Below are 27,023 nucleotides of genomic sequence, written 5' to 3'. Positions count from 1 at the left end.
CCTCCACATCCTCTTTGCTTGTGAACTGCCGTTCCACTCCCGCTATCAGCATGTACAGCCCCCTCTCACCCGCCCACCTCTCCATACTCCTTGCTAATGTATTAAGCTGCTCTGACCCCACTATTACCATGTACACCCCCCTCTCGAAACCCCACCTCCCCATACTCTTTGCTTGTGAACTCCGCTCCGCCTCGTCCCCCACTATTAGCTTTAGCAAAATTTGCCCACCCGCCCACTTGTCCCTTGCCAATTCTGCAGATCATTAGATTTGCTTGTGCCTGTAGATCTGCGGCTGTCATCTCACAATGTCATGTGAGATGATAGCCGGGTGCTCAACTAAATTAGCGCCCAGCAGTGCCATCAGCTCAGAACTGGCAGAAACCAGTGGGACCCAGGTACACCCATCTACTGTCCGGAGAAGTCTGGCCAGAAGTGGTCTTCATGGAAGAGTTGCAGCCAAAAAGCCATACCTCCAACGTGGAAACAAGGCCAAGCGACTCAAGCATGCACGAAAACATAGGAACTGGGGTGCAGAAAAATGGCAGCAGGTGCTCTGGACAGATGAGTCAAAATTTGAAATATTTGGCCGTAGCAGAAGGCAGTTTGTTCGTCGAAGGGCTGGAGAGTGGTACAATAATGAGTGTCTGCAGGCAACAGTGAAGCATGGTGGAGGTTCCTTGAACGTTTGGGGCTGCATTTCTGCAAATCGAGTTGGAGATTTGGTCAGGATTAATGGTGTTCTCAATGCTGAGAAATACAGGCAGATACTTATCCATCATGCAATACTATCAGGGAGGCGTATGATTGACCCTAAATTTATTCTGCAGCAGGACAATGACCCCAAACATACAGCCAAAGTCATTAAGAACTATCTTCAGCGTAAAGAAGAACAAGAAGTCCTGGAAGTGATGGTATGGCCCCCACAGAGCCCCAATCTCAACATCATCGAATGTGTCTGGGATTACATGAAGAGACAGAAGGATGTGAGGAAGCCTACATCCACAGAAGATCTGTGGTTAGTTCTCCAAGATGTTTGGAACAACCTACCAGCTGAGTTCCTTCAAAAACTGTGTGTAAGTGTATCTAGAAGAATTGATGCTGTTTTGAAGGCAAAGGGTGGTCACACCAAATATTTATTTGATTTAGATTTCTCTTTTGTTCATTCACTTCATTTTGTTGATTGATGAAAATTAATGATTAACACTTCCATTTTTGAAAGCATTCTTTGTTTACAGCATTTTTTCACACCTGCCTAAAACTTTTGCACAGTACTGTATACAGTATATATATACATATATTTACGTATGTGTGTATGTGTACATGTATACTTTTTTTTTTCTTCTCCCAAACGGGACTGTTTAAAATCACACTCTTGGTTTATTGTACAGTGGAACCTCGGTTTGCGAGCATAATTCGTCCCAGAAACGTGCTCGCAGTCCAAAGCACTCGTATATTAAACTGAATTTCTCCATAAGAAATAATGGAAACTCAGATGATTCATTCCACAACCCAAAACTATTCATATAAAAATGATTAATACAAAATATAAAGTAAAAATGCATAAAACAAATTAACCTGCACTTTACCTTCAAAAAGAATCATGGCTGGTGTGAGTGAGTTTCTAAACTCTTGTGGGATTCCACCTAACGGGATGACACGCGGAAGAGCGTCCCAAAGCAATCGCAGTTTCCCAGCGCTGTAGCAGTTTGCCATAAAAGCGAATCCGAAAAGATCGCGGACATGTTATAAGTGCCTGCCGTCGATGGGTGATACAAGGAACAAGGAACATTATAAATGCACAGGGCACAATATTACTTGGCCACGGCCCTGCCTGACTGCTGTGTCAGTGTATAGGAGAGTGGCAGATCCCGCTACAATAAATAACCGCACTGTTGCTGTTTCAAGCTGAATAAAGCTGGTGTTGCTAAAGTACTGAGACTCAGCTTCGTATTTTGGTGTGCAAGACGGGGACTCGCACGTCACAGAACACACGCGCACACACACACACACACAGTCACAATGCTGTAGTAAAGAGTATACGCTCATACGGATGTTGACTATATGAATGAGGCACGTTGACTCAGATGGAGAATAGGAGACAATTGCCCACAATCCCGCAGCAAGAGAGAGAGAGAGAGAGAAGAATTATCAGCTCAGTTGTGATCACATGATGCTGAGCAGACAAAGCGTATACATACTACTCGTATTGGAAGACCTCGCTCGTTTATCAAGTCAAAATTTATTAAAAATTTTAGCTTGTCTTGCAAAACACTCGTAAATCAAGTTACAGTAATCCCTCCTCCATTGCGGGGGTTGCGTTCCAGAGCCACCCGCGAAATAAGAAAATCCGCGAAGTAGAAACCATATGTTTATATGGTTATTTTTATATTGTCATGCTTGGGTCACAGATTTGCGCAGAAACACAGGAGGTTGTAGAGAGACAGGAACGTTATTCAAACACTGCAAACAAACATTTGTCTCTTTTTCAAAAGTTTAAACTGTGCTCCATGACAAGTTCTGCCTCACAATTAAAAGAATGCAAACATATCTTCCTCTTCAAAGGAAACAGAGAGGAAAGCAAACAAATCAGTAGGGCTGTTTGGCTTTTAAGTATGCGAAGCACCGCCGGTACAAAGCTGTTGAAGGCGGCAGCTCACACCCCCTCCGTCAGGAGCAGGGAGAGAGAGAGAGAGAGAGAGAGAGAGAGAGAGAGAGAGAGAGAGAGAGAGAGAGAGAGAGAGAGAGAGAAACAAAGTCAAAAATCAATACGTGTCCTTTGAGTTTTTAAGTATGCGAAGCACCGTGCAGCATGTCGCTTCACGAAGCAGCTGCACATAGAAGGTAGCAACGTGAAGATAATCTTTCAGCATTTTTAGACGAGCGTCCGTATCGTCTAGGTGTGTGAACAGCCCCCCTGCTCACACCCCCTACGTCAGGATCAGAGAAAGTCAGCGCAAGAGAGAGAGAGAGAAAGTAAGTTGGGTAGCTTCTCAGCCATCTGCCAATAGCGTCCCTTGTATGAAATCAACTGGGCAAACCAACTGAGGAAGCATGTACCAGAAATTAAAAGACCCATTGTCCTCAGAAATCCGCAAACCAGCAAAAAATCCACGATATATATTTAAATATGCTTACATATAAAATCCGCGATAGAGTGAAGCCGCGAAAGGCGAAGCACGATATAGCGAGGGATCAATGTACTCGCAAACCGAGGTTCCACTGTATTAGGATTGTACTATCATACGTTATCTGCTTCTCCATGGGTACTGTTTAACATCATACCCTGGGTTTATTCTTTCAGGCCAGTTTAACATTATATTATATATTTATTGTATTTGGACTGTATTGCCAATAGATATCTCTGCTTTAATCCTTCTACACCGCTGCTAGGAGGCTTGTTTTGTTCTGGACGTGCTCTGTCTTTAGGCATGTCAGAGGACTGCATCTTTGTGAATTGTGGTCTAGCCTCACTTGGGGAGGTAAAATGGGGGGGGGGGGGGGAGGGGATCTGGGGGAGGAGAGAAAGAGAGCAAGCTAATTTTGATCTGTCCTTTTAATCCCCACAGCACAACAATAGGCTTCATAGACAGAACTCCTGGCAACATTGTAAATTAAGGTTAAAGCTTTCATATCTAATAATGTACTACCTTAATTTAAGACTATAAAGTGACAACAAGAGTTCAGAAGCAATCTCACTATGACCAAAGAGTAAACTTTGTGAGCTGGAATGTCGATGGTCTCAATCATGAATTAAAGAGGAAGAAAGTATTCTCTCACCTAACAGATCTAAACGCCAAGATAATATTTTTTAAAAGAGACTCACTTAATCAGCAAGGATCAATTACGGCTGCAAAGAGACTGGACTGACCAAATATTCCACTCCAGCTATACAAAGAAAACTAGAGGTGTGGGAATCTTAATTCATAGAACAATTTAATTTGCAGTATAAGATGTAGTATCTGATTCTGAATGGCGATATGTGATGGTGATGGCCAATTTATTTAATTGTAAAGTGATTCTGATAAATATATGTGCACCCAATGTGGATGATAGAGACTTCATCTACCATATATTTGCATCCATTCCTAATGTGAACACTCATAAATTATAATGGCCCGAGACTTTAATTGTGTTTTTAATTCAGACCTGGATAGGTCTTCAACTAAAATTGCCTAATTCTGTAGCAGGGGTCTGTCCTAACTTGCTTATAAGTCACAAATCAGAACCAAATATTGTAGTGAAAATAATCAGAGTCAGGAAGCTAGTAACGAGACAATTTAAACTACATAATACCCACCACTGTCAAAGAGTGCATTTATATGTAACCTCATATAAAATCAGAAATCAGTGGCCTGATCTTTTTATGTACGCTAGTGTCCATGAAGTCACACACTGGGCATCTAGTGTTAGTTACAGATTCCCCCAATATGAAAACAGAACATAACATAAATACTAGAAATAAATACTGTCTGAATTATTGTAAGCCACCCAAATTCGGGGTCTTCACAAGAAATTTAATGATTTACTTCATGAGCTAGGCGCATATAATAAACAAGAAAAATTACATCTAATATGTGTAATATTAATGTGTGTCCTTCAGTTTAAATGTTTAAAGTCTAAATATTCTAGACTATTCGAATAGTCAAAAATCAAAAATAACATATTCATAATCACTGACCTTGAAATTGTCTAAATAGGTGCCTCACATGCTTATGTTTGAAATTTGTAATTTTTAACACTTCTGGGAGTGTCTCTTAAGATGATTGGTAAGGAGCAAATAACAAAAAAAATTACTGTATTCATAATCAGCAACCCCGAAATAGCATGAAGCGACACTCCACATGCCCATATTACTCATCCCCAGTTTTGTTTTGTGAAAAGGAGTAACTTTGACCCCTCATATAGCATTAAGTGTAAACCCCTGATGTTGGCTGATGCGGCATGCACAACTTCATCTCCTTCTGTCCATTTTTGTTGAAGACACTTATTGATTTACTTATTATCATGAGGGTGTAATTTCCTGCACAAAAATATGGTCCATAAATGGCCTAAAATGAAGGGGTTTTTTTTAGTTTAGAGGGCCAAACATAGGAGGGAACTACAAAAAGCTTAACATCTTGCAAAACAAGATATCAAGACTAACCCTAGATACATACAGCAGCAGAAACATAAAAAAAAAAGATAAAGACTCACAGGACAAATAACGCAATCAAATAATTGAAAGATAAATAAAAATTGAAGAATGAATTTAAAGAGTATAAAAATTTACTTTGGTATGTTGGGAGGAAGAGTTAAATTGCCTGATAGCAGTAGGCAGAAAAAACCTCCAGTGGCGCTTCTTAGTACACCGTGGTGGAATAAGCCTGTGGTTAAAAATGTTTCAAGAGAATGCTTCCTGGAAGGGATGGAGAGAATTCTTCATTAATAGCTTCCAATTTTGCCACCATCCTCTTTTCCACAGCAGCATTAATTACTGAGAAGTTTGTTCAGGCATTGTGTAGCTTATGAACTTAAATTGATTCCCCAGGAGACTGCGGCACAGAACAACACACTGGCTACTATGAACTGATAGAACATTTCCAGCAGCTGTCTGCACACATCACAAGAGTGGAGTTTTCTCAGGAAGTACAGTCTGCCCTGCCCCTTCTGGTACAGTGCCACTGTGTTGTCAGACCAGTCCAGTTTGCTGTTTATGTAAACCCCCAGGTAGCTCTGCATCACTTCATGTCCACATCCTGAATGGTGACTGGTCTCAGAGGCTCTTTCAACATGCTGGAAGTCCACCACCAACACTTTTGCCTTGCTGATACAGAGATGTAGATGGTTCTTACTGAACTACAAGACAAAGTCCTCCATAAGTCTCCTGCATTCTGATTCATCTTCATTAATAATGTAGCGAACTTCTATGATGGAGGAGTCCTCTAAGAATTTCTGTAGATGACAAATGCTGGTATTGTACTGGAAGTCCTCTGTGAGGAGGGTAAACAGGAAGGGAGACAGGATAGTTCCCTGTGGTGCTTCACTTTTACACAACACCATTTTTGACACACAGTCCCTGAGACTCACAAACTGCTGTCTGTTGGTCAGGCAGTCCATGATCCAGGAGACTGTAGAGGCCTCAAGATACAAAGCCTTGAGCTTCATCCCCAGTCGATGAGGTAGAATGGTGTTCAAAGCACTGTAAAATATAAAGAACATTAACCTGACCGTGGTACCAGCTTTGTCAAAGTAGGAGTAGGCTCTGTAAAGCATATAGATGACAGCATCCTCCACAACTTTGTGCCTGATTAGCAAACTGCTGAGTATCAAGATGTTCTGAAACCAGGGGTCTGAGCTGTTTCAGGATCAGCCTATGATATATGAACTAACTGGTGTGAAGTCCTTGAGTTCACTACAAGGCACTTTCAAATGAATGAATAATTTGCAGAACAGCAGAAATGTGTGAAGTAAATCCTACACCACAAAATCAAAATAAAAAGACCCAAATACAAACTGCAACAAGCAGAAAAAAAAGAAAGCAAATCATAACACTGATAGTATTAGATGCATCAAAAACACTAACCCTGGACACTGTGCCAGTCTATCTCAGATTAAAATAATATAAAGATACAGCAAACAGTATACAGCAATGACAACTACAAAGAATTAGATCCCAACATCAAAGTGTTTGATTACAAAGAAGCTTAGGAAATAAATGACAGTGTAAGGATAGATCTAATACTCACATCAGGAATAAAAGGAGGATCCAGCATGTTGGCTTCCAGCCTCTTGAAATTAATATTTTTAAATATCGCATGCTGTTTAACTTCTGTGGCACCACCTCCTTGGCTGCCAAGTCGTTCCTTGGGATCTTTGGCCAAAAGCTACAAGAGAGAATAAATCAGCAAAACATTTATGAAGTTAAGAACTATTTGAGCAGTATTTATAGTCATTTATCTATACAAAATGGACAGATGGAAAATATGGCACTAATCATTCATTTGGAGGAATGTTTAGTGACATCTTATTTATTTTTTTTAAATCATCCATCAACTGTGATTTTGTGTGTTGTTATGCATGTGAATTGCACATTAACATCATGACCCTCAGTTACTTAAGTTCTGATCGCGTATCAACTGTTGTAGAAACTTTGTATAAATAACAAAAAGATCCTAGGACAGAATTAAATTTTTAGGCAACCCATAAATGAAAATAAAGAAATAAAGACACTTAATCCACTACCATACATATACATTTGCATACTTTATTAAGCTGTGAGTGCTAAAAGTGGAGTGGCACTGGATGGTTATAAACTGAACTTGGACACTGTGCTACAGTAAGTGAAGAAGTACGTATATGCACTCTCCAGGCACCAACTGTGCTGAAACCAGCTGTCTAGTTCTATTACATTTGCACTTGCAATGTTTCTAAGAAAATCAGACTTGGAGATATAATTTTGGATATTTCTGTCATTTGTTATGACAAAACTGTTCTAATACCAATTTCAGAGACTTCTGTTTTCGCATTAGATGGGAGTCTGATTTGAACAAAAATAAAATATTTTACAGGAGTTTTAAAAACACTTCAAGCTTCAGACATCCAGTTAATATTTAGTGCTGATATATTAGTAAGGGCAGTTATAAATGCAATGTTATGGAAGTTTTTATATAATATACAAAGTCGATGAATCACTGTACTTCTTTAATGAAATAGGACCTAGCCAATTTCTAGCTGCCTCTGTTTATTGACGTCTATAAAAAGCTCATCTTGTATAATATACTAAAAAGGGAATATTTTTTAAAAATGTTTAACTTTTTTAATTTATCACTTCATCAGATGATTGTTCTGAACACTGAAGAACATGACTGTTGCAATTTCTAGTATATTTTAAAATATCTTCAACATTTCCTTCAAAAAGCCTTGAAAGATATTCTTGAAAAGCTGTTGTTGCCTTAATTAATCAGTAGAGCTGAAGTACTTTACACTCATCACTCTCTTATATAGTTTATAAGTGATGCGATGTGGGGCTAATTTTGTAAAAATTGTGGATTGCCTGCCATTCTCAAATAAAGTGGTTATTAGTGGAAGAGAACAGCACCATCTATCCATTAAATCTTTGCTGATTCATCTTGTTTACATACACATGTGCACAGAGCTGGAGGCATAGAGCAGAAATCAATCCTGTACAGGGCACCAGTCCATTGTTGCCAGACTTAGTTAAAATAGAGTGAATTAAAAGTTGATAAATGAGCCAACCTGCTGGTGCTGCATTGATTCTACTAATATCAACACAATTAAAAAGCCTTTCGCTGTTTGGACGTAAATACCACTTTCATTTCTTGTGTCTCCTACTGTAAAACATTATTTGCAAAACTGTAAGACTTTCTTGTCTCCACTGAACTCTTTGCTATCTCATATGAAGTTTATAATTGATAACAACTGACTACGTCATTAACTGATATTTAAGAATGATTCTGGTTACTTGCTTAGCATGCATTTGCTAGGAGTATACAAAATAATTAGTTTGAAATTGAATTGCCATATACATTCACCGGCCATTTTATTAGGTACCCCTGTTGAACTGCTTGTTACCACAAATATCTAATCAGTCAATCACATGGCAACAACTCAGTGCCTTTAGGCATGTAGACATTGTCAAGATGACCTGTTGAAGTGCAAACTGAGCATCAGAATGGGGAAGAAAGGTGATTTAAGTGACTTTGAACAGGGTTGTTAGTACCAGACAGGCAGGTCTAAGGATTTCAGAAACTGCTTATCTACTAGGATTTTCACACACAGCCATCTCTAGGGTTTACAGAGAATGATCCAAAAATATCCAGTGAGCTGCAGTTACCTGGGAAAAAAATTCCTTGTTGATGCAAAGAGGATCAGAAGAAAATGTCCAGACTGTTTCCAGCTGATAGAAACACAACAGTAACTCAAATAACCGCTCATTACACCCGAGGTATGCAGAACTCACAACAATTGAACCTTGAAGCAGATGGACTACAGCAGCAGGAGACCATACAGAGTGCCACTCCTGTTAGCCAAGAACAGGCAAATGAGGCTACAATTCACAATGGTTTCACCAAATTGGACAATAGCAGCTTGGAAAAACATTGCCTGGTCTGATGAGTCTTGATTTCTGCTGCAATATTCAGATGGTAGGGTCAGAAACTGGTATCAACAACATGAAAGCATGAATCTATCCTACCTTGTATCAACAGTATAGGCTGGTAGTGGTGGTGTAATGGTGTGGGAGATATTTTCTTGCCACTCTTTGGGCCCCTTAAAGCATTGTTTAAATGCCACAGCCTACCTGAATACTGTTTCTGACCATGTCCATCCTTTTACGACCACTTTTATGACCACTTCTAATGGCTGCTTCCAGCAGGATAATGTGCCATGCCACAAATCTCAGATCATCTCAAACTGGTTTCTTGAACATGACAATGCGTGCACTGTACTCAAATGGCCTCCAAATTCAACAGATCTCAATCTAATAAGAGTACCCTTTGCATTTGGTAGAACGGGAGATTTGCATCATGGATGTGCAGCTAACAAATCCGCAGCAACCAAGTGATGCTATTGTGTCAATATGGACCAAAATCCTTGAGGAATGTTTCCAGGACCTTGTTGAATCTATGCTATGAAGAATTATCGTGGTTGTGAGGGCAAAAGGGGGGGGGTTCAACCCTGTACTACCAAAGTGTATCTAATAAAGTGGCCAATGAGTGTACATGACACTGTTTCTCATTGTATGTGTATGTCATTAATATTTCTTCTGAAAAATAAAATCTATTGAATTACTATATATATGCTGCTTATGCTTTCCAAAGCACAGTATACTGTATACGGCTAAGGATGTTTACACATTTAGGTCAATTTTTTCCTAAAAAAGTAAAATGTACTTTTACTTGAGTTATTTTTTTGTAGGATGCTTTTTTACTTTTCACTTCAGTAGTTTATGTCAGATACTTCAATCTTTACTTAAGTAAATTTTTCTTTAAGTAATAATGCTTCTACATCAATCAAATTTTAGTGCTCTTTCCATCCCAGTTAAATCTGGGAGATTAAGGAATTCAGCTGTCAATCTAAATCGCTAAACTGCAATCATAGTCAAGATGTGACAAGCAGTGTCCTCAGGAAGCAGTGAAAGCATGAAGAACAGCGTGAAAGACTTATTGAACTTTTATCCACAAACTCAGGTGAAGTGCTACTGAGATTCTGCCATATAAAGTGCCACAGGTCATTACCTCCGGGGGGACACCCCTAGCAACCGTATAATGCCTCCCTGATGACAGAACCACAATAGTGGTGGTGAACTTTGAAAATAATAATCATAACATAACACTAACTAGCACAAAATAAAAATAAATTCAGAATTTACATTATTCCTAACTCAGAAAAAGTATCTCAGAGTATGAAAAAATGTACTTAAAGCACACAAAAAAAAAATCTTCAAAATCTACTATGTCATAACATCTTTGTGTTTAACATTTTGTTAAGGTGTAAAATATCAAGTTCCTCAACGGCTTAAAGATGTTTGAAATGTAGACAAAATACAATATCAATAAAAATGTTACACATTATATTTATTTGATATCTGAATGATTTACTTCATTTTATACTGCACATACTCACGTCATGCTTTCTTTTAAGTGTCTAGTTAGATTTCTTGCTTTGTAGTAACTGCTCAGTCAAAAATGAATTCCCGTTCCAGTACTTTACAATTTTATCAGTCTTGTTGTTTTAATCCTATGTTTGCATTTCAAATTGTAAACAATGTATAATGAACAAAATAGCAATGTTTTCTTCTGAAAAAATATCAATATGGCACATCAAAACTGGACTAATCCAGTCCAGGGTCAGAGGCTGATGTCAACTTTTTCAGCAATTTGTAAACAAAGATTCTTTATCATTCATGTAACTGTGTAACGAAATACAATAGTCTAACAAAACCTCCTAATTTCCAAATGACTGGCAAAAAGTTAGGTCAATAACTGTATCACTAGGGCAGTATTTTTGTACAATATTAGTTCAGCAAACTCAGGGTACTCACCATCTTACAGATAGACTTAGCCTCTTCAGAGAATTTGTCAGAGTAGTCTTCCTGGTCCTCACGTACTCTCCTGTCAACCTCTTCCCGTTTCACTCGTTCCTTGCGCCGCCGGAAAGGAGACTGTCCTTGGATCATCTCAAACAGAATACAGCCAAGTCCCCACCAGTCAGGGCTAAAGGTATAGCTTTCATTCTTTATCACCTCGGGAGCTGCAAGGTTTACAGATTAATAAAAGATATGAGCTTATCAAGAATGAGATTGTCCTTTGGTAGAGCGCTTTTTATTTGCCCTGCTTTCATAAATACATGAAGGAGCAGCTGTCCTGGAGATATTTTATTTTTCTTTAACTTACCTTTATGGTTTTTGTAGTTATGGCTATTATTTGCAAAGGACTGAAAACAACAATATTCACATACAAATCCAGACAAATTACAAGAGACAGAAAACATCTCTAATGTCTGTAGTGGCAATTCCAGAGTCTTATTTGAAAATATCTGTTGCTGTTGGTGAGTAAGACAGAATCAAGCAAGAGCCAAATGTGTACCAAAAAAAATCTCTCAGTCCAAAAAAGTTCATTTTAAAAAGGTTTAGAAGAATAGAGAAAGGTTGTTACACATGTAGAATAAAAGGCAAAAAAAAGAAAAATGTTTCTTTTTGTTAAAGGTTAAAGAGTTATTTCTCTGCGCTTTACTTCACATTCAGTATGTTCTAAACATACGGCTCTGCACATACAACTGAGGTACGGTTTGAAACCGTGGGCCCTTCATGCCTTACACACAGCAAAGCAGGTCACTAACTAAGACTAATCTGCAATCAGAGAGACAAGAAATAGTTAGAATATTCCATATCAATTCACTTGTAGGGGTTATAAGGACTTCCCATATACTATGCACTTATTTATAAGCAAACATTTACCATAACTAAGAAAATACTTCCATCAATTTTATATGACCCAAATAACTGACAAATCGCTCTTACAATATCTATTATGGTCAAATGGCCAAGGAAGAGAGGAAAACAAAAATTCCATTGGTGCTGCAGAAAATTTAAACTTCTAGAGGTTCTGAAGCCAAAAGACCGTTCTTTCCTGTCTTGTCACCCTGCTTGCCTTTCTACACATGATTATAATATTAATGGACGCCTACTTTTAATCTCCTATCTAAAATGTGAGTAGGAAGCGTTTATTGAAAAGATCTGTGGGTCCATTAGGGGTCTGTTTTCCTCCAGAATTTGTATCATGCCAGACTGTTTTTGTTTTTCTATTGTCTGTGGCCAATAAATACTTGGCATGTGCTATCACTTTGATCCTTTGTATGTCTGTTGTATATATCTGTACTTTAGTCTGTGACTCATCATGTTTTTGTTTTTGGTGACCTGTCTGGTGCTTGGAGCTATGCAATAATATGAGGAGTGCTATATAAAAATAGACTTTTGTTATTTCTACCTTTGTCTAAATGGAAAAAGGCTTCAAGCAGCAGCTCTAAGACTGAATTAATAAGTTGGCAATGCTACAACATTTTCATGTTGGTTGAATTTGAGACCCAAGTTTAGCACCCTTTGTTTGACTGGTTGTTGGTTTTTCAGCCTTTGCAGCTCACCGCACACCCAAACAAGAACATGCAGATGGAAAAAAAATATTTATAACACTTTAAACAAGAGCTGTACAGCTTTAACGTTGAAAATGCCACAGTCCAACTGGTGTTGCGTTTTTAAATCTTTAAATATTTTGTCAGTGTGCATGTCATACTCCTGTCCTTCTTTGACTTTTCCTAATTAGCTGCACTTCAAATGCCTATGTTGTTGCAACTCTAAAATTCTATTTGGGAACATGATTGATGATATTTTTCTTTGTTTTTTTACGTGAAAGACATCCTACTCCGCCACAAGCCACACGCATTGAACTTTGGTACCCAGGTGTAAATTGCTGCCTCTCTCCTCCGGCTCGCACTTGACTGTATATGCATATCCTCTTTAACCCAACAAACCACCTTCTGTTGCTGTAATCAACTTTACTGAACGCTGTTTCCTAGATGTGAATTGCTGTCTTAAAATAATCAATGAGAAAATGTCACAATTCTAATTACTCACATTGTTTCATTGCTGTCATATGAGACACTTGGCACGCTTCGTGCAGAACTGCATCATACGTTATAAGTAAAGGCAGACATAAGAGTTGATGAGCAGTTGTTGATATGTTGACGCCCTTTCATGCTGTCAAAGTCAAACAAACCTGACAAGTCTAGAAGCAACTTTTTGCTGCTGAAGTAAGTAACAGATATGCATACTAGATACTGATGCTTATTTGGAGAAAGACCACACTCAACTGCCATGGAAAGACAGAGTGACTGCTGATGTGATCTGTGAGCCTTCATTAAAAACGTGAGAAAAGTCAACGCTGCTGACAATATGTTCACACCACCTTCCACAGTGCTGCAAGTGAGCATTTCCATTTCTGTGCTTAGGAAGAGAAACAATGCATGTGTGCTCACTGGCACTTGTCAGAAGGACGTTTCACTTTCGACAATCTTTTGCACTTCTAAGGGCAACCCTGTCCCTCTCCAAAATGGTTTATGTATGTCTGTATTAGCAAATGCTCGGATCTTACCCCGTTACATATGAAGGGGGAGGATGAGGAAGTTGACACAATAGGGAGTACCAACTAACTTCAATCTCAGACATAGCATGGCAAATAAGCAACTTGCCCAAAAGACACCATTTGCTTTGTACCAACTGTAAACACAATGAGACAGGAGCTGCAAGGACATTGTGAATGGACACACAAGTTCAAGGAGACAGGAAAAAAAAAACAATACACACAGAGCACACAAGCACCAAAACAAAAATAAATTCATTACACCCATTTTTGGTACGCCAGCCGCACAGAATGCAAAAATGATAGCAGAGTGGTGATGTGCACAGCGTTATACTCGACCCATCAGGCTGCCTGCCACTTACCAACATAATCCATGAAATATGTAAGTAATGCTGTAATTTTATATTTACTATATATATAAAAACAATGTTTTCACAGCATCCCTCAGGTTGTACTTCCAGAAGGAGTGAAAAATTGAAGAATGCACAAAGCGAATTTTTAGAGTGTCATCATGAAAATTTTCTATTATTTTATGTGCTCAGCTTATTGAAATCTGTTTTGGTTTCATTTCACTGACAAATACTGAAGCCGTTTTCTGCCTGCACATCCCTAAGAATTTTTTTTTTTTAAACATAGGCTAACATTTCAAATAAAAAATATATATAAACAATATATACTGTATGCCAAGAAATTATTTATTTTTACGTTCACTCAAACTGTATTAGGCTATCTATGGCTTTTGGGGAGGCGCAACAGAGGTGTGTTATCAGGATGCAGAGCTGACAGGCCATTAGTTGGAACAAAAGAGCTCCTGATGCCACTTGGCGAGCCTCGGCAGTTTAGTAATGACGAAATGTGTGGTGGTTCTAGTAGTAAGTGACTGGTTATGCTTTTACGTTGAATTCAGCTGGCACAATAATATAGAATTTAATTATATTATGGGTGGCACAGGGATGATAGTTAGTGCTGCCACCTAACAAATCTAGTATCCTGGGTTCAAAACATGCATGTGGAGTTTGCACATTCTCCCTGTCTCTGTGTGGGTTTTCACTGGGACCTCTGGTTTTCATGTTAGGTGGAGTGGTGATTCCAAAGTGACCCTGTGAAAAAATGGGTATGTGCATGACTGGCACCCTTTTCAGGGCTCTTTTCTGCCTTATGTTATGGGAATGTTATGTTATGTTAGCATTAAAGTGTATAATTATACAGAACATTTAACTATCCCATATTTTGTACGTCAGTTTGTTGTTCACAGCTCCAGTAAGTAGTACAATAACAACTGTATAGTCTGAGAAAGAAATGTTGAAGCATTTGGCTGCTTTCACACATGGAAATAACCTGCCACTCTGCTGAAAAAACAGAAGGTAAGAAAGCACTGGAGGAAGAAAACCACTTCAACCATTTGTGACAGATTATGTCTTTGACAAAAAACAGTGAGAAATTATGTGCTATAAAAAAAACTATTCAAGTATGACATTACCTCGGAAATGCGACTGTAAATTTTATCTGGGTAGAGTGTAAAACAAATGTTCAATATGGAGAAGATAAGGCTAGACATGTAATTTCCCCTTAGGTCATGTTTTTACTCAAATTTTAGTGTTGACTGTTTTCTGGATTACATTGTTTTTTGTCTGTGTTGCCACTGAAATCTTTTCCATTGTCTGACTGCATATTGCATTAAAATGAATTTTTAATAAAATTAAAGGATAAAAAAGTTATTTGTATATGCTGATGCCCTTTCATCCAGTCAAAGTCAAACAAACCCGACAAGTCTGGAAGCAACTTTTTGCTGCTGAAGTAAGTAACAAATATGTATACTATTTGTACAAATGTTAAATTAATGATTTGTATGTTTGTAAGAAATTCCTAATACAATCCATGCATCATCCAGTGCAGACAAATCATGGTTATAAATAATAACAGGTAGGGCATTTTGTCAAATATTAAATCAAGATTGATTGTTTTTTTTCATTCAATCAAAGGGCATTTACAGGGACAACTTTATTTCAAACTCTGTTATATTCATACTTGATGGCTCACAAACATTTGGAATTATCATTTTGTGTTAGCTTAGCTTCTGTACATTTATCTTACACTACATTAGAATGTGAACAGCACATTCAGCTTAACAAGTCAGTCAATCCCTTTCACCCAGTTTCTCTTAAATAACATTAAGATGTGTTTTCAAAGTCCTACACCATGTGTCTATGGTTCTCTGAAAAGAAAATCATTTCCAATGCTTATGTAAAATGTACCTTTAATAAGGATACATCTATGTTGAGGTGCTGTTGTTTTTGAAGAAGTCATTTGAAAATAACTCTGATTATAATTTTATAACCTTATGTCTCTTTCATAACCTCTGTTTTATTAAACTAAAAAGGTTCATCTCCTACACCCTTTCCGCACAGTTCTTGCCTCATAGTCTTAGAATTACTCTAGCTCATTTCTATTTTCTTACAGTAGCATCATTACAAGCCTTGAGAAGCTGAATGGCTGTATGGTGCTTTGTGGTTTTATTTTAAATGTAATATTGGACAAAGCAAGTACAGGTAATGCATGGATGTACAGTGCATCTGGAAAGTATTCACATCGCATCACTTTTTGCACATTTTGTTATGTTACAGCCATATTCCAAAATGGATTAAATTCATTTTTTTCCTCAGAATTCTACACACAACACCCCATAATGACAACGTGAAAAAAGTTTACTTGAGGTTTTTGCAAATTTATTAAAAATAAAAAACTGAGAAATCACATGTACATAAGTATTCACAGCCTTTGCTCAATACTTTGTCGATGCACCTTTGGCAGCAATTACAGCCTCAAGTCTTTTTGAATATGATGCCACAAGCTTGGCACACCTATCCTTGGCCAGTTTCGCCCATTCCTCTTTGCAGCACCTCTCAAGCTCCGTCAGGTTGGATGGGAAGCGTCGGTGCACAGCCATTTTAAGATCTCTCCAGAGATGTTCAATCGGATTCAAGTCTGGGCTCTGGCTGGGCCATTCAAGGACATTCACAGAGTTGTCCTGAAGCCACTCCTTTGATAACTTGGCTGTGTGCTTAGGGTCGTTGTCCTGCTGAAAGATGAACCGTCGCCCCAGTCTGAGGTCAAGAGCACTCTGGAGCAGGTTTTCATCCAGGATGTCTCTGTACATTGCTTCAGTCATCTTTCCATTTATCCTGACTAGTCTCCCAGTCCCTACCGCTGAAAAACATCCCCACAGCATGATGCTGCCACCACCATGCTTCACTGTGGGGACAGTATTGGCCTGGTGATGAGCGGTGCCTGGTTTCCTCCAAACGTGACGCCTGGCATTCACACCAAAGAGTTCAATCTTTGTCTCATCAGACCAGAGAATTTTCTTTCTCATGGTCTGAGAGTCCTTCAGGTGCCTTTTGGCAAACTCCAGGCGGGCTGCCATGTGCCTTTTACTAAGGAGTGGCATCCGTCTGGACACTCTACCATACAGGCCTGATTGGTGGATTGCTGCCAAGATGGTTGCCCTTCTGGAAGGTTCTCCTCTCTCCACAGAGGACCTCTGGAGCTCTGACAAAGTGATCATCGGGTTCTTGGTCACCTCCCTGACTAAGGCACTTCTCCCCCGATCGCTCAGTTTATATGGCCGGCCAGCTCTAGGAAGAGTCCTGGTGGTTTCGAACTTCTTCCACTTACAGATGATGGAGGCCACTGTGCTCATTGGGACCTTCAAAGCAGCAGAAATTTTTCTGTAACCTTCCCCAGATTTGTGCCTTGAGACAACCCTGTCTCGGAGGTCTACAGACAATTCCTTTGACTTTATGCTTGGTTTGTGCTCTGACATGAACTGTCAACTGTGGGACCTTATATAGACAGGTGTGTGCCTTTCCAAATCATGTCCAATCAACTGAATTTACCACAGGTGGACTCCAATTAAGCTGCAGAAACATCTCAAGGATGATCAGGGGAAACGGGATGCACCTGAGCTCAATTTTGAGCTTCACGACAAAGGCTGTGAATACTTATGTACATGTGCTTTCTCAATTTTTTTATTTTTAATAAATTTGCAAAAATCTCAAGTAAACTTTTTTCACTTTGTCATTATGGGGTGTTGTGTGTAAAATTCTGTGGAAAAAAATGAATTTAATCCATTTTGGAATAAGGATGTAACATAACAAAATGTGGAAAAAGTGATGCGCTGTGAATCCAGATGCACTGTATATAGCTGTAAACATGCACAGAGTTCTGAGCCTGTCTAATAAGTTGGGCCCTTATAAAATTCATTTGAAATGTATTTTACCAATAAAGACCAAAAAAGTCATAGAAATGGACTACACTTCCAAAGTCATGCCACACAGTATCCAGCACTGGCCTCACTCTCTCTATGGTTGGTCCTACAAACATTGTCTTAAACTCAAAGGCATGCAAGTTTGGTATTGGCCAGTCCAAGCTGGAGCTCTCTGTCTCATTCTCACTCTCACGCTGATGGCTTAACAGTCACATTCAGTAGCAGTCAAGCCCACAACTAATCCATCTTGAAAAGTCAATGCCCAGGCATTTCATTAATGAAATAGTTGGTACTTGATACTATTACACTTGCAAAATGTCAGTCAGTCATTTTCCAACCCGCTATATCCTAACACAGGGTCATGGGGGTCTGCTGGAGCTAATCCCAGCCAACACAGGGGGCAAGGCAGGAACAAATCCCGGGCAGGATGCCAGCCACACACAGACACACACCAAGCATACACTAGGGACAATTTAGGATCACCAATGCACCTAACCTGCATGTCTTTGGACTTTGGGAGGAAACTGGAGCACCTGGAGGAAACCCACACGGACATGGGGAGAACATGCAAACTCCACGCAGGGAGGACCCAGGAAGCGATGAGTGTCATTTATAGTGCTGTAGGTTATTCGGGTGTATCAGACGTACAGTATGTCTTCTCTTATTTTTCATCAGTTTTTTGTACTCCTCTTTTAAAGTCACCAGATGTGAATGTACAGTACTGTATATTCAAAGCAGCGCTTTAAGTGGACATACCTAAGTGCCAGTAGCCTATGTGTTACAATGATATATTAACGTGAAAAGTGAGGAGTGCACAGCATTTCTCTGTGTTCATTAAGCAGTGGTTTTCCATGCAGTATTTGCTGAAAGCAGAGCATTAAACAATTTAAGATTTGTGGTAATAGATGCCTCTGATAATCATGTGAAAACTTTAATTCAGCAAAATTTAAGTAAAGGACAAAGCCAACATATATGTCAGAGGGAGATGGATTCTTTAAAGCATCTCTCACATGTTGCATCCAACTGAAGGCCTATTTTTGACAGTCGGAGTCAAGGAAGGCCAATATGATGTACAATTTCAAGATGAATTAGACTGAGCTTTTCTCCTATTTAAAAGGTATGTAGTCTGTTTGTATCCCATTCATTGTCTGAATCTTTTCAGCACTGTTTCAGATTATTCAGAGGTGTGGGATTATGAAAACATTGGTATAGTCTTGGAATAAATTCTTTATCGTTAATAGTGCTTCATGGTAAAAACTGTACAAGATACTGGAGGCAAATTTGGAAAATGAGCTAAGTGGTTTTTTAATGAAATCTCAGATTTGCATATAGAAGAAATGTTTTCATTTTTTTTTTAATATTTCAGGCAATATTTTTAAACAGTGCAAACATATTATCATGTATCAAACGGTTTCAATGTCATAACTATTTCATATGTGAAACACGTTTTTTTATTCTGGGAGTATACCCTTGGTTTGCTTCTGTAGGTGTTATTTTCCAACTTCATTTAGCACCTTCAACTAATGCCAGGTTCTCAGTGAGTTCCAAACCACTGGATTTTTGTTATGTTTATACCAGTTTCTAAAGTATATATGCATATAAGAAAGGAGAAGTTCATAATTATAGCTAACCAAGCAGGCAAGAGCTGAGTATTAACTGATTCTTTCCAATGTCTCAATGCAAAAATTTTTAATACCTAGTAATAAAACTGATAATTAGTTCAAGCCATGCATCCCTTTAAAGTAATATTTTCAGCAAAGGCCTTTTTCTGTTTCTTCATGTGTGTCCTTTTTTAAAAAAATGACTTATTTATACAAACTGGAAAGCACTGGAAAAGATATTAGAATCTAAAAATACTAAGTTTAATAATAGTAATTTTTCCGTTTAATGTCAGATGGGAATGAGACCAGCTAGTGTTGTTTCATAAGCTTGAGAAGGATTTGAAATAAATCTTCAAGCCACTATATAAAGTCAACTTCTAGATATGTAAAATGATGCCAGATACTTAAAGTGAAATGCTCAAAATTGGACTAACAAAATAGGGAGGCATTAATTACAAATAACATATTCTTGATGTAGTTACTTGTAACACATGAGATCTCAAGGAACTCATCCATTAAAACCAGTTGAAGAAATGAGTCTGGGTCAGTTATACAAAGCGCCACACTGTCAGTATAAAGGCATACTTTCAACTCAAGACTGTTCTTCATAGTTCCCCAAGTATCAAATGAATTTCACAAGTAAATGACAATATAAAAAGCAATATGCAGTACAAGGACTTCCTTGTCAAGTGACACATTCCAGAAGAAAGAAATCAGAATTTGTATATTAAAACTTGAGTGTAATACTTTAGTCCATGCAGATATACTGAATTCAAACCTGAGCTTTCATAGGACATCTGACAGAAGTACCAGCAAAGCAAACATGAATATGTAAAATAGGTTTGATTTTTGAAAAATTCAGATAATTTTTGAGAGCAAGATAGAAAACAAATCAACATCCACAGGTTACAGTTTACAGTATAAATATTAAATGAGTACACACCCATATAACCAACTGTGCCAACTCTTCCTCTAATGCTTTCTCCTTCTGGGATCTGAACTGCAAGACCAAGGTCTGAGATGCGAATATGACCTGTTTGTAGAAAAATAATAAAACAAATACTTTTATTCTTCTTTTTAACAAAAAATAAAAGACAGAGTAATTGTGTGGTGTTCCTGCCACACCACACTGGGTATATAATAATGCTAGGCAAGGGATCTAAAATTTGGTGGCATTGAATGTAATGACATGATCTGTGCAAACATACTCAGGTTTAATAGACATAAGAAGTAGAAAATAAAATGAGAAATAACAGTATTCAATTATTTATACTGTATGTACTATTTATGATTACATACAATGACTGGCAAACCATATACTGAATATGACCATAGATATGCATAGAGTATGATAGAAAAGGGCTTTTATGCATCATATAAATATATATAACTATAAAGAAAGTGATTGGTCTTTAAATAAAAGCATACAGATATGTCCTGTTCATTTTAGTAAATGTGTCATTAACTTTGATTGATTAATGGACATTTACAGAGGTATCCCCCCATTTTCTATACCTACTTTTTCCACTTCCGTATCATTGGGGAATCAGTTCTGGCAGCATTAGGTGCAAGGCGGCAGCCCACCAAGTCTACTGGAGCGCACACTCGTACACTCTCACATACAGAACCAAGTTAAAGTTGCCAAACAATTTAACCTGCACATCTTTGGTACCCAGGAGCTGACTATGGAGACACAGTGTAAGCACCTGTGACCAGGCTGTACATTGAAATGTCTGTTCCTGAAGCTGTGAGGAGGCATTGCTTACCTCTGCTCCACCATGCTACTCAAAAAGGCATGAAGCAGAATATCAAATAAAATTATTCATCAATATTTTTGATATGTAACAATATATTAATGATTTCGGTTTCAAAGTAAAATTAATTCATTTTACTTCATGTATATTTGGATTTCACATAGCATTACCTATGCTGCACTGCTACTGTATACATGAAATTTGAACATCAAGTAATTTTCATTCTGTGCTGTTTCTTTCAGACATACCCATCACATGAATTATGTTTAAAGGAGTGATACATGATTTTCCTCCTAGGTTTTCATATAAAAACTATGATTATACATACATATCTGGTATGCATGCAGTATACATTAGTTGAAAGTATTTTAAAATTAATAAATAATTTAAATAATAACTGACTTTTGAACAGTGGACTCAAAGAATATGCAATGCACTATAAATCCAACAGATGGCAACAAAGGCACGAAATACTTCACTTTTGGTTCGTCTTCTTGAGGGGTGGACAGAATGATTCTTAACACAGTCACGCATTAAATCATCATACAGCTGGTAACTGGCCCATCACACACCATTCAGATATTCTGGTCTTGGCTCCAAGTTATTTTTTTCTCCTCCATTAACATGTACGTTTTTTGTTAGTATAACCTGTCCTTTAAGTTTATTTCAGGAATAGCTAACTGACCAATGCTTTGAAAATGCTTCTTTATAACCTTGATTGTCTTACTTTGACAGCAAAGCTTACTAAGAACAAGAGCAACCACACCTAGCAGCCCTTCACTGAATGAGCTTGTTTACAGCATAAATGCAAACCCAACTTTTATTCTTACTCTGTATCATCACTTTAACTTAAATTTTGAGTATTAGCACGTTTCATTTCCAGAAGTTTAAATGTTGTGCATTGAATAAAATAATAATGCAAATTTACACACTCAGGGTTGCCTTAAATGCATCTGTTCTGCAACATTTCACACTGTAATGGGTGAAAAATCAAAAGGAGAATTGAAATGGAGAATTAGCCTATAGTTGTACAACTTTATTGGACTTTCTTGCTTCTGTATTTGAAGAGCTCAGTTCCAAAATCAGCTAAGTACAAAAGATAAATTTTGGAGATAAATAGGAAAATAAATTTCAAGAAATTACAATCAAATTTTGAAACTTCTATTTGCTGAATGTTATTTGCCTCATATGTGAATGTCATTTTCAGTATAGATGAGAAATCTGATTTTTTTATTTTTAGCAAATAAATGAAAAATGTATATTTAGCAGGTTTTGGCACTAACCAAAGGCTATGTTTTAGATTTACTGTAAGAAAGTTTCATCTTTACTCAAGCTGATCAAGAAATATTTAATAGAAAACAAAGAACTTCACAAAAATAAGTCTAACTAGTGTCCTAACAAAAATATTTGAAAAACTCTTCAAAAGTATTCAATTACTGAATAGTACGTGGCAAGTTTGAGAAACCTAAAATCCAAAATGTTTGTTTACAGAACGGATGTCAAATCTCAAGACGTTAATAGTCTATATCTTCATCGTCATCCATTTCCATATCACTCTCAGCAACTGTTTTACTGTTTTGGCTGGCCTTTACTAGGATGGGGCTGTAAAACTGTTTGAGTGTCTCAGAATCATAAATGTTGACTCCCATTTTGCTTAAGAGCATTTTCACATCCTTAGCCTTTGCAGAATTGACACAGCAGTGAAGTGGCAGTACAGTTGGTGAAATGTTCTTTATTTTGCTGCCACGTTTCACAATAGAGTGGCTGCAAAATTCCCCCAAGTACGTCATCTTGATCTCGACATTAGTGCTGGTAACTTGTATTACTCGAACCTTTGTGAGCTGAAACAGCAGTTTCTTCGTGCAGACTTTTGCAGCTACTGACTTGTAGTCGTACACCTGCCAGTCTGATCCTAAAACTCGGAGAGTTGCAAATTTGGATACCACACTGTGATATTCTTCAGGCAGCAGAACAGTTTCAAATTGCCGAAGCCTTCGTTCAATACGTCCAAACACTCTGTCTGGAGGCATGTACGAATGACCTCGTACGGATAAAACTGTTGAATGATGGTATTTGGCAGATTTACTGCAACAAAACGCTATTGGCAGATGGCTGAGAAGCTACCCAGCTTACATTTCTCTTTCTCTTGCGCTGACTTTCTCTGATCCTGACGTAGGGGGATTGAGCAGGGGGGCCGTTCGCACACCTAGACGATACGGACGCTAATCTAAAAATGCTGAAAGATTATCTTCACGTTGCTATCTTTTGTGCAGCTGCTTCCTGAAACGACATGATGCACGGTGCTTCGCATACTTAAAAGCTCGAAGGGCACGTATTGATTTTTGCTTGCTTGTTTTTCTCTGTCTCTCTCTCTCTTTCTGTGCTCTTGATGGAGGGGGTGTGAGCTGCCGCCTTCAACAGCTTTGTGCCGCGGTGCTTCGCATACTTAAAAGCCAAACAGCCCTATTGATTTTCCTCTGCCTTTATGACAGTCTCTGCTCCTGACTCCTTTGAAGAGGAAGATATGTTTGCATTCTTTTAATTGTGAGACAGAACTGTCATCTCTGTCTTGTCATGGAGCACAGTTTAACCTTTTGAAAAAGAGACAAATGTTTGTTTGCAGTGTTTGAATAACGTTCCTGTCTCTCTACAACCTCCTGTGTTTCTGCGCAAATCTGTGACCCAAGCATGACAATATAAAAATAACCATATAAACATATGGTTTCTACTTCGCGGATTTTCTTATTTCGCGGGTGGCTCTGGAACGCAACCCCCGCGATGGAGGAGGGATTACTGTAGTCATTGTTTTGAGGCCCTTACTGTCATTATGATTTAATAAAGTGTAAAAATGCTTCGCCTGCATCTCGTGGAAACGATGAAGTGTGATAAGTTCAGCTTTTCTGGTCGAATCTGTCGTCTGAATTATCTCTGCCTTCTTTGATTCGCAAAAAGAACACGTGTCGCTCCTTGGGCTTCCAAAGGAAAGGTTATATTCAGCGTTGAAAATTTTGAGGTACAGATTATACTTGACTTTCATTCCAGGATTTGCCTTCAGAAACATCCTCCACATTCGTCTAACAGAAAGTCCAGGAGCCAAGTATTTTCGGTATGTTTGTTTCTGCCGACTATAGTGGCTGCTGCGCCACCGAAAACTCTCAATGTGTTTCCTGATTTCATCCTTTGCAACTGTCATTGAAGATTTCACTCATGCCCCACCACGATGATCTAGTTTTTGCTGACCCGTCTTTATCCAATGACTTGTCAAACCATTTACTTGAGATCGTCCAACAACAAGAACCGAGCAAAATGTTGCTCGACAAACTCTTATTTCTTCTCCTGTTCGAATATAATACTGCACTGTGTTTGCTCTCTTCGGTGACTTTTTTTGTCTTGGAAGCTTTGGTTTCGATATGGAAAGATGTGTCAAAATGAATGTATCTTGGCTGCATTTGTCTTGGTTGCAGTAGAAATCGCTATAAAACTTCAGAGTGTCTGTAGTAGTCAGTAGCCCAAATTCACATCGTGTTCCACGATGTCGACTAACATCTGCATGCTTGCAGGACACTTGTGGCGTTTTTCCACTGCCGCTATGTCGTCTCTTTTTTCCACAACTTTTCTCCAATTGTCAACATTTCTAATTTACTTTCGTGGATATTTAGCTTTAGAAACTAACTCTTCATACTCTCCTTGCTCCATGCTAATGTCCGCCATTAAACTCGATCACATGACAAAATGCAAGGTGCTGAGTGGCTGCCCTACTTAACAGATTTTAGAATTAACCTGGGTCCGTACTTAGCAGATTTTGAAACTAAATCCCTAAAACTATAGCGCTACACTGTTGCAATTAGCAGGTTTTGAAGCTCAAACATATTTTCGGCGCATGACCAACTGCTTGAAAAGTCACAATCACGTGTTCACAAAATTTTACCAAAAGGTGTAATTAGCAGATTTTGGAACTCACATCTTCATTTACTTTCAAATACACAAAGACAAGGAGAGATGTGTATATTCTTTTCTTTACTTACCACGGTCATCTAAAAGAATGTTTTCTGGCTTCAGGTCCCTGGAACAACAAAAAACACAAAAAAGTTAAGGTGATTAGAATTTGCACTTTCTTAAAAATAAGCTTACAACTTATTTTTCAAGTTGTGCTAGCTAAATTAAATAAAGACAATTAAAAAAATCTAACAAAATTTTCCAAAATAATAAAAAATGAATGACAAAAACCTGATTATTTATAGTAAGTATGTAAATTAAAAATCAAACAAGCATGATGACTCTCTGCATCTTTACATAAATTATATTTGTTGAGTTCTTGTCCTATTTGTAAGCTACAAGGATCAAGAGACTAATAGGAATACATCTGACTATATTTGACATAAAGCCTTTAAAAGTGAACACTGTATAAAACATCGAGGAATACAACACAGAGCAATGCAAGGGTAGAAGTTTACATCTGATTACATTATATATTAGGAAATACCCTAAAAGCCAGATTAAAAATAAAGTTCTGCCAGCCCCAGTTAACATTTCCTTTATATATCTGACACGTGGATTAGGGTCTTTCTAGAACTGAATCATTGTCTGTATTTATTTGGCAAGAACAAAAGTGTCAATTATGTTTTAATATTTTGCCATTTTTTCTTCTTGCAGCTCTGGGCATCTAATCGTAAGACTACTGTATACACAACATTGTACATTTATACCCAGCTCCATACCTCGAAATACAATAGTTTCAGTTCAGCTCAATTCAGTTTTCCTATTAACAGCCTATTAGTGAAACAGGCCTAAAACACTCAAATAACATAACAGTTAAAAAGATGTGAATAAAATACAGTACAAGCAATCCAAGATAAAAATGGTGTCGGTGTGTGATTTTTGTGATAGAACTTTTTCCTGGTTAACCAATTTGCTCATGGTATTTAGGTCTTTGATTTTTGGCTACATGTCATTTCTTCATGACAGATCGGACTTTTGATTTTTAAACTACTTTTTTCTTCTGATCCTCTTCAGTAAAATGATCAATTTTCTCATTCCAAGTCAGTGAATGGAGTGATAAACTTAATGAAACCCCTCGCAATTGGTCCATCAGCAAAAGTAGTCAGCCTTAACATTTCTCTTATGGGAATTTTTTGACTTCCAGTAAGCCTGACCTAATTAAATTTTATGCTGAACTGGAGTATCTTAAAGTAGTTATTTCATACCAATAATGGGAATAATGGGAACTTGGTAGATCCTTCTACAATAACAGTAATCAGAATGCCAGTCCTACACTCACACACCAGTCTAGCTAAAACCATCTATATATATAATTCACTAAGCAGCCGACAGGATACGCACGACATAGCCACGCCCGCAACTCACAGAGCCCCGCCCGCCAACTCTAAGACCATGGGATACGATGACAACTCACAGAGCCACGCCCACCAACTCTAAGACCATGAGACGAGAACGCCTGCTGACCCACCCGCCCGCCTGACTGTTACCAGCATTCACCGCAATGTACTGGAGTGTAAAACTATCACAGCTGCTAAGCTTTCAGCCACGTAAGATTGAGCAATAACAGGTCTGTGATGCACTTAGATGTCTGGGGCTGCATGCGTGCTACACTGAAATTGATCAACGTGTGTCTACCTGGCGCCGAGAGGCGTGGGTAAGCCGTTGAACCCCATTCGTGATGGGGACCAGGGCTTGCAATTGTTCCCCACGAACGAGGAATTCCCAGTAAGTGCGGGTCATAAGCTCGCACTGATTAAGTCCCTGCCCT

General features: G+C 38.2%; 1 protein-coding gene across 1 annotated transcript in view; it reads right to left on the bottom strand.

The window, feature by feature from the left end:
- LOC114651761 (G protein-coupled receptor kinase 4-like) overlaps positions 1-27,023 on the bottom strand; it is a 286,039-nt gene that overhangs the window by 20,488 nt on the left and 238,528 nt on the right. The window contains exons 10-13 of the mRNA XM_028801713.2: positions 25,282-25,319; positions 20,446-20,535; positions 11,042-11,250; positions 6,726-6,863 (exon numbers count right to left, since the gene is read on the bottom strand). Of these exons, the coding sequence (XP_028657546.2) occupies positions 6,726-6,863; positions 11,042-11,250; positions 20,446-20,535; positions 25,282-25,319 (475 nt within the window). The remainder of the gene's footprint in view (positions 1-6,725; positions 6,864-11,041; positions 11,251-20,445; positions 20,536-25,281; positions 25,320-27,023) is intronic.

The sequence above is a fragment of the Erpetoichthys calabaricus genome, chromosome 5, assembly GCF_900747795.2.
Source record: "Erpetoichthys calabaricus chromosome 5, fErpCal1.3, whole genome shotgun sequence".
NCBI classification, from domain to species: Eukaryota; Metazoa; Chordata; class Cladistia; order Polypteriformes; family Polypteridae; genus Erpetoichthys; species Erpetoichthys calabaricus.
Note: the sequence above shows the minus strand (reverse complement) of the source record. Positions and strands in the feature narration are given on the sequence as shown.